Below are 9,569 nucleotides of genomic sequence, written 5' to 3'. Positions count from 1 at the left end.
GTATTGCTTCTAGTCTAAGGGACTTTTGTATGTGTGTGTTTATGTATGTATGCACATATATATATATATACACATACACACACAAATAATTTAACTAGATATTCTCAGACTTGGAGAAGCAATAAAACTCAGTTAACTCCAGAATGATTGCATCTAAACACTGCACCGTGCTTGCAAATGCATAACAGAAACCTGAGAGGAACAGATTTGCTTTTGTCATTTGCTGTGCTTCACAAAGTTAAATACAGTCTTGCACCTGTTTTTTCCCTAAACTTTTAGTTTGCTTCAAATCAAAGTTTATGTTCTCAGCTGATGTGAAAATGCTTAATGCATCTGCGCATGAAAATTGGCTGAACAGTAACATTGTTCAGCATCATTTATTCTTCAGAATAATTGTCTAAAGAGAATTATTAAGCATCAGCACTGCAAAAGGCACAATTATGACTGTAATCAATTGATTACATCAAGTCCATGACAGTTATAAAAATAAAAAAAACAAGAAAATGCACATCAAAATGTTTTAATAAGAGAGATTTATTCAAAATACTTAATATTATCAGATGTAAAAATTCAGTTAGGCAATGAAATCAAATGAGATCAAATGCATCTAAATACATCAACATGTTCACATTGTTTACTGATTAAACAAAAACAAGACTGTCTTAGAGGTCTGAGATAACTTACCTGTGTGCGACTAGCTAAATGTAACTACATAGTTACACTCGGTTGTAAAAACCTTAGACATGGACAAAACCAAAACATGATCCATGAGAGCCCTATACTTACAGAATACTTTCACCAATTAACAGTAAGGTGTGCAGAATAAAGTGGAATTTGTTCCAGTTGGCATACACCTAAAAACAAAACACCGGCATTCTAATGTAAAAAAAAAAAAAAAAACATTTAAACACCTCAAAACAAAAGTGATTTTGACAGCCCAAACCATGAGGATTTAAGTATTAAGTGACATGACTTTATCTGTGATTCTGTATCATAACCCATTCAAAATATGAGGTCTAGTGAGTTGTGTAGAGTGAACACTTAATTTCCATATGCACGTACAGCAAGAGCAGAGTTAAAGTTGGGTTCTCAATGGGACTCCAGGTAAACAGGACAGCACGGGATTTCTCTAGCCTAAAAGGGGGGTTTTAAAACGGATGCAGGATGTGTGGGGTTTTTTTTTAATCGTCCTTGTCTTTGGCTCCATGCTTAAGAATACGGGTGAACTCCACGTAGTTGAAGTTGCTCTTTTTATCGATTGGCGCTTCTCTGAAGAGCTCATCGACTTCTTCATCTGTGAACCGATCGCCCATAGTGGTCAGAAGTTCTCTCAGATAGTCCTCCGGAATGAAGCCTGTGGGGAGAAAGAATCAAATGATCCTCTTAGTCCAGAGACAATCTTGTGATTTTCTTTCCTCAGTGTTTTAATATTTTGGTTATGCAGTTATGAAGAGAAAGAGTATAACTCTTCAGACTGGAAAAGATTTTTAATAGCATATAAAATGTCCATCAATTTGAAGTACATTTAACACAAACAAACAAATAATCTTACCCCTGGTTTCAAAGACAAGGCTTAAACTAGTCCCAGACTAAAATTCATGTTTTAACTGAAAGCAACTTGCACTGACATATCTTAAAATATGTCAGTACCATTGTTTTGTTTCAAGATGCACACCAGTAATGTTTTTCTTCTTCTTCTATGGCATGTTTATAAAAGCTACTTAAAAATGTCCTAATTGAACTAAGGCCTAATCCTGGCTTAAAGGTGCAGTGTGTAGTATTTATGAGGATCTATTGACAGAAATGCAATATAATATACATAACGGTGTTTTCAGTGGTGTATAAAGACCTTATATAATGAACCGTAATGTTTTTATTACCTTAGAATGAGCCATTTCTATCTACATACACTGCGGGTCCCCTTACAGGGAAGTCGCCATTTTTCCACAGAAGCCCTAAACGGACAAACTGCTCTACAGAGCGCTAGCTACTCTCTGCGGTCTCGACGACGACATCTTTGTCCTGTGTCAGCCACTGTAGCTTCTCTATGTGCTTCGAAAGGGAGGAGTGGGCGGTGGACGCTTCCAATTCACAACATCACCGCTAGATGCTGCTAAAATTTACACAGTGCACCTTTAATCTAAGCTCTGTCTGTGAAACCAGGCCTTAATGTGATGCATATTTAGCCACGTTTCCAAGGAAGGAACTTTGCCCAGGAACTAGGGACTTTGGGGTGGTACTCTGTTGCCCCTTTTCCACCAGAATGAACCGGGTGCTAGTTCAGAGCTATACTAGTTCAGAGTTGGTTCGACTGACAAGCCTTCTAAGAACCGGTTTGCCTTTCCACGGGCTAGAGCCACCACAGAGTCAGGTCTTACGTCACTGTATACGTCTCATCTTTCTCAGCAACGCTAGCGAGGCAGCGGGAAAAACAAACACACCAAGCTTGTTCGAGATGCATCAGCGCTGCGCAGACCGATCAGCGCATGATATCAAAGTAACGCAAGAGCGATTCAAAAGCATAAGGAGTCGTATGCTCTCGTTATAGTTGTTGTCATACGGTGATCGGTCTGCACAGCGCCGATGCATCGCGAACAAGCCTTCCATCAACAATGGCGAATGTTGCGTCACCATTGATGCACATGGCAACAATCCTACATTGGCATCAAAACACAGCAAATCCAACTCATTCGTGCAGCTCGCCGTAATTTGTATAGACGGAGATTACAATCGAGCAGCTATTAGCTCAATTAGCTGCCATTTCAAAAATGGCAGATCTCAAGTTTGTGTTCATCTTGTTGGTCATGGTAACCCTGCCCCCAGCCCCTGACACAAGCGGTTCTTACTTCTAGACCAGCAATGTTTTGGTGCTACTTAAGAACCACTTTTCCTGGTTCATAGCTGGTGCTTTGGGTGTGGAACCGGAGTCTAAATAAAGTTCTGGATAAAGATTTCCCCCTCAAAATGGCCCTGCTCACGAGGTACTGAACATGCTGATTGGTTGAGCTCGACGACGAGGTTTATTTGTGGAGGACGAAATCCAGTGGGCTCTGGAAAGTCGCGTGCGGTCCTACGACAAACTGTTCCGGGTAATTTTGGTGGAAACGGGGCTTTTGTCAGTCGTACATAAATGAAACCGGTAAGATTTCTACAATAGTACTTAAAAACTGAATGCGTTTTCACAGAATATCCAAGTTTATACATTTATCATCAATAAATCCAATTTGTTTCAATCTCATACATTAACTATTTTGTTTAACATTTGTTCCACAGCAAGTCGTATTTTAACCACTTTCATACTTTTTAACTCAATAAATGTAATTTGTTTTTAAAATGAACAGATTTATGTTGATTCTTGACATTCAAATGATGATTTTAATAAATAGTTAATAATGAACCATGAGTTTTTGCAGTTTTGTGCAGAAAGTCATTTAATTTATTTATGACTAACAAATATGCATCACATGAAGTTTATTAGTTTATGTTTAAACTGTATATTCCAAATGCATGGTCATTTAATATTCAATTCAAATGCATACATCTTAAATATTTTTGAGTGTAGGAGCCAGCTCTATTATATTTAGCAATTCGTTTTAAAGAGATTGAGTAGTGGTGAGCACAGTTTTAGCCTAAATTGTGACGAGACAATCTTTTCACCTGTTCCTTCCTCGTCAAAGCAGGCAAATGCATTGCGAATGACTTCCTCTGGGTCTGTGCCGTTAAGCTTCTCTCCAAACATAGTGAGGAACATAGTGAAGTTTATAGGCCCGGGAGCTTCGGTCATCATGGTCTCCAAATAATCATCTGTTGGGTTCTTCCCTGAAAAACAGTGAAAAACAGACTTATTCTATTAGGCTGTGAAACCACTCAGTCTACCTTTACTTTTTTGGCCTTTTAGATACAACATTTATGCCGGACAGGTACATTTATGAGCATAAACACACACAAACACGCATATAATTATATAAGCTTTTGGTTATATTGTGCAGCCATACGAGCAGTTTGTAATGTTACATTAAGTAGTTTTATTTTATATTGGTGTAATGACTAAAGTGTGGTTTCCATGTCAACGTTTAAACGCCATTTAATAGTGCTCCAAAGAGGAGATGGTATGGTTTCGATAATTACAAAAAAAGAATTCAATACAAATGACAGTTATCCAACAAAAACTTATAGTAAACAGTGAATGAAAACCTTACATCTCCTGGCATCATCCACAGTTCCACAGTTCAAATTACATCATTTAGTAGGAGCACTATATTTAACCATCTATTCATATGCAAAATGTTCTTTAGCCATCTGGTGTCACTATATTTACATAAACAAATTAAATTGAATGGCTCATCCAGTTGGCTTTTAAAAATTCTCTCTGAATATTTACTTGAATATTCCTAATAGATCCTATCAGATGCCTGTAAAACAGTCCTTGTTTCGTTGTTTTTATTTCTTCAGTTGCCAATAATTTGTTTCTTTATTCTTTATTATTGACTTAAATACTAGATAAAAACGTGCTTGAAGTGTAGACGCTGTTGTTTAAATGTATTCATTAATTATTAATAGCATGGTTATTTTCCACTGTGGTTTCAGACTTGGTATCAATCGTTTTTATTGGCATTGGTATCAACAAATTAAATATTAGTGTCATGACAACACAAGATAAGGTTGCATACACAACACCATGATAACGACATCCACAAATCCGATTCGCAAACATTAACACCTACACCAAAATGCAGTAAAGGTTTAGTTCACTCAAATTAAAATTATGCCATAATTTACTCGCCCTCAAGCCATCCTAGGTGTATGACTTTATTCTTTCAGACGAACACAATCAGAGTTATCCTGAATAAGACAATATATCCATATTTTTCTTACAAAAGCCCATTGCTTAAGGAGGCATTTATTAACCGTATGGACATATGGATTACTTTTATGATGGATGGATGTAGGGCTGGGCGATATATATCGTGAGATTGTTATGCGCATCTCATCAGTAAAGCCGGTTAATTGATTAGTAGTAAATCGGCTTCACCTGCTTTCAGATGGAGCGGCATTTACTACAAAGAGCCGTAGTTAACTGACAAGCTGAGCCATATCGCATTAATATCGTGGACGTATCGCCAGCGATAATTAATGCGATATGGCTCAGCTTGTCAGTTAACTACGGCTCTTTGTACACAGCAAAAACTCCAGTGTTAAATTAACACTCCTGGGAGTGTATATGAGTCCACTCAAGAGTGTTGAAGGTAATGAGATAATTAAGTGATTAATTTAGTGATGATTGATCATTATTGAAGACACCTGATGATAACAAGCAGAATCTCTGAAGGAGAAAATCTCAAATTGTAAGCCACCGTTATGGGGATGGGTGTTTGCTTTAGTTGGGCTCTTGATCCTTATGTTATTAACTTTAGATTTTGTCTGGCTGCTGTATCTGAGTTATAATTACCAGAAGAACAAAGACAAAAAGTGATCTGTTGGTTATATTATAACAATCATCATTTGCACTATGTTTTTGATTTATGTTGTCGATTTACAGCATATCTGTGATTCTGCATAAATATTCAAAGTATTAGATATAATATAAAGGATTTCTTAAAAGTTGTTTAAAAAAAAAAGTCTTTCTTTTAGGCACACACAGATGTCAAGATTCAGTCTATGCATCTCAACAATGGTGACGAGCAGAATATTAAATTAGGAAAAGAAAATTACATAGACAATTCAGATCATAATTTATTCATACCGCAATGCATGATGGGAGCCATTAATGAGTTGTGATTGGTGGTAGCCACTGCAACATGCTTTATTATTGTCACCATTGTTGAGACTCACAGGCTGATTATTGATGTCTGTGTTTCTAAATAAATTAATTTGAAAGTCATTTGATCAGAACAATGTTAATTAAATATTTTGGCTTAAAAGAAAAAAGGATAACTACATACTGTAAAATCACAAAGCTGCTGCTAACAAGTTAAACCAAACTATCTCAAAAAGTTTCATTTTTCTGATCACAGCATGATTTTGTCAAAACATAGCCAACACTATCAGATCACACTTTTCTTTGTTAATTTGACTGTTATAAATCAATAACAGCAGACAAACAAAATCTAAAGTTAATAATTTAAGGGTCAAGACGCCAACTAATGCACACACCCATCCCCATAACGGTGGCTTACAATTTATGATTTTCTCCTTCAGTGATTCTGCTTGTTAACATCAGGTGTCTTCAATAATGCTCAATCATCACTAAATTAATCACTTAATTGTCTCATTAACTTCTCTAACTTCTTTCTTAATTTAACACTGGAGTTTTAGCTTTGTAGTAAATGCCGCTCCATCTGAAAGCAGGTGAAGGCGATTTACTACTAATCAATTAACCGGCTTTACTGATGAGAAGCGCATAACAATCTCACGATATATATCGCCCAGCCCTAGATGGATGGATGCACTTTTGGAGTTTAAAAAACTCAGGCACTATTCAATGCCATTACAAAGATTGGACGATATCCAATAAAATATCCATATTTTTCTTCCACAGAACTCAACTCTGTAGTGAACATGCATTCGGCCGTTGTGGGAAGCCAGGGATTATAGTTTAAATATTGATATTTTTCTTACAAAAACGCATCGCTTCGCTTAAGGATGCATTTATTAACCCCCTGGAGTCATATGGATAACTTTTATGATGGATAGATGCACCTTTTGGAGCTTCAAAAACTATTCACTGCCATCACAAAGTTGGGAAGAGCCAGGATATTAGTTCATTTAAATCCAATTGTAACCTAGGATGACTTGAGGGCGAGTAAATTATGGGATAATTTTGAGTGAACCGTTCCGTTTTGTAATCTGGATCAGTCCTAAAACATTAATTAAAAGGATGTGCTATCCACATATCTCCCCAACATATTTAATCTTCCAAATGTATAAGGTTCCTCTCATATTTACATTCTGGATATGATATATGATTAAACCAAAAACAATGAAACGGTTAATGAAATGCAAAACCAAAGCAAGAATTTTAAACCTTCAGGGGACTTTTAAGAGCATAGATAGTCCTCCATGCTAGTAAAATCTTACCAAGAGAAGCAAGCATATCATGAAGATCCTCCTTATCGACAAAGCCGTCACGGTTCTGGTCGATCATGTTGAATGCTTCCTTAAATTCCTGAATCTGTGACTGATCGAACATAGCAAAGACATTGGACGTCGCACGCTGAGGGCGTTTCTTGGTTATCTTTGCCTTGGCACGTTTGCTCGACATTTTGGCTGTATTTGGCTTTACCTACAAGCTTTAAAAAAAGACAAGACATATTAACCTTTTGCAAAAAGAATTGTGCATTTAAAAAAAAAAGTACATACACCAAGCTAAATTAAAAGACAGTGATGCAATACAATGTTTTAGAGGCTCTGTAAGACCAAACATGCCTTTTACTGATCTACAAACAATATGCCTTACATATGCCTATTGGAAACATGAAAACACTATAAGATGGTATCTTTTAAAATGCCTTTCATATTTTTGGCGTGCTGAGGCAAGTCCACTGCATTACATAACCCACTTTAGACTTTGCTTATACTGGGACCTTAAGCTAAAATTTAAGAAATATATAAAAACAAAACAGGTACAATAGCTGCTTAAGCAGCTTTATTTCACAGGACAGCGAAAACAACGTCGCATTAAAGACTGCGGGAGGAGGCCGGCGTCTTCTGTATCATCATCATCATCATAGCCTACATTTCTGACCCATTTGATTTATTTATAGCACATTTAGTTACCGGATACAGATCCACGATTTACAGTATTCCTCAAAACAATTTTAGCCTTATTTCTATGACAAGGTCAAACTAACCATAAAATGGAGACAGGAAGAAAGTAAATGCACATTGGCAATAGGCTACGTATTTGCTAATGTTAAGCCAGCTTATACTACAAGTGGAAAACATTTTAGGCAAAATGTTTAGAGATGTTTAATCGGAAAATTAAGCAATCCGAGCACACGGTGGCTCGTTTAATATCCCTGCCCGTATAGGTTTTATCGAGCATTATGGAAAGGTATAGAATTTTAAGATTAAACCTTATAAACAATCATTGCGAACAGTCACTACAGATCAAATAATTAAAAAGAAAGAAAAATAAGCGTCTCACCGAAGAAACGAGATCGACAGCTGCTTAGTTTCAACCACCGCCCAAACTTCCGGATTTCAGTGTCGCTTCCGCAACTTCCGCAAGCCCCGACCAGACCAACACAACACTGCAAGGGTGTCACGGGTGAACGATAAAGACTCACAAATTCTGCGGTAGCATGCAATAAACCGTTAGGAAATTATTTTAACGCGGTCTATACGACATTTAGACTTTTATCATGAGACTAAATTCTTTAATGAAGTATCATAAACAACATGTTCTTCCCGCCCGTCTTCAGCGTTAGTTTCTCCAGACACGCCCCAGACACGTAATCGTTCTCAAACATGACCATATACGGTCTGAAATCCTTTTTTTCCCCTGTTCAGCGCGAGTAGACGTAATATTTATTAAATTGTTTTACTAAGTTTTTTGGTCTGATGTTAGAGACATACACATTTGCTTATCACAGAAGAACCTAATTGTGATTTACAAAAAAAAAAAAAAAAACGTGGAAAAGTTGAGAGAAAATCAGTGTAAAAATCGAAGAATAAATAAACAATAACAACTAAATAAACAAATTAATTTGATTAAAATATAAATAAAGATTTAAATAAATACATTTTGATCTAAGTGAATAATAATAAAAAACATTTGATTAAAATAATATCTGTAAAATATAAATATAAAAATAAATAAAGTTTTATTTAAATAATAGGACAACAGTAGCCTACAGTACTACGGCGAAAATATTTAACACTTGTTCCACAGTATAAAATGGGTAAAATATGTAACCTTTCAAATTTTAGGATGGGGGTCCCTCGCATAAGGATGATCAAATTTTGGGGTCCGTGGCATCTGAACGATTTAAATCCACTGCTCTAAATGAAAGCACTACCTTTCCCAAAATTATCGTAAGTATAAAATGTAACTATTTTTCGAGGCGGCGATTTCGCATGAATGTGATTTGTTCGGAAACATACGAATTTTACAACAACAAAAAAAAAACGTAAGCATGAAGGCCATTTCCTAAACTTAACCGACAGCTGGTGCATAAGCAAACCATACAAAAAACGATACTCTCAGTGTTGAAGAAAGTTACTTTGAAAAGTAATGCATTAAAATACTGTAGTCCATAATTTTTCCTCTTTGTCGCCATCTCTGTTCGAAATCTGCAATTGCAGTTATTCGCGGGATTATCAACTTTACGTGATTTTTGCCTCGGCACGGCACAGCGCGGAGGAATCCAATGCTCTCTTTCATAGGTTCACTCGACGCTGGGTCACTTTATGATGTAATGGGAATGCCCTCTGGGTGTGCCGATTGTCTGAAGCCCTTATAGAATCACGGCAATTGATTGGCTGATGGTGCGCGCGCCGCCCCCTTTGACGTTGTCACTCCTATACTGGCGTGCACACGCCATCTGCTCCTCAGATTTCTCTGCCTT

The 9,569-nt window shown here is 36.7% G+C and overlaps 1 protein-coding gene across 1 annotated transcript; it reads right to left on the bottom strand.

Annotated features, from left to right (window-relative positions):
• Positions 1-514: 514 nt before the first annotated feature.
• On the bottom strand, positions 515-8,471 carry myl12.1 (myosin, light chain 12-1). The gene is made up of 4 exons (XM_079805292.1): positions 8,147-8,471; positions 7,078-7,289; positions 3,658-3,819; positions 515-1,354 (listed from the first exon to the last, which is right to left on the bottom strand). The coding sequence occupies exons 2-4, from the start codon at positions 7,259-7,261 to the stop codon at positions 1,182-1,184; spliced, it is 519 nt and encodes a 172-aa protein (XP_079661418.1). The 5' UTR covers positions 7,262-7,289; positions 8,147-8,471; the 3' UTR covers positions 515-1,181.
• Positions 8,472-9,569: the final 1,098 nt, after the last annotated feature.

This window comes from Gobio gobio (assembly GCF_949357685.1).
Source record: "Gobio gobio genome assembly, chromosome: 2".
In the NCBI taxonomy this organism is placed as follows: domain Eukaryota; kingdom Metazoa; phylum Chordata; class Actinopteri; order Cypriniformes; family Gobionidae; genus Gobio; species Gobio gobio.
The sequence above is the reverse complement of the archived record's forward strand: the minus strand, read 5'-3'. Positions and strand labels throughout refer to the sequence as shown.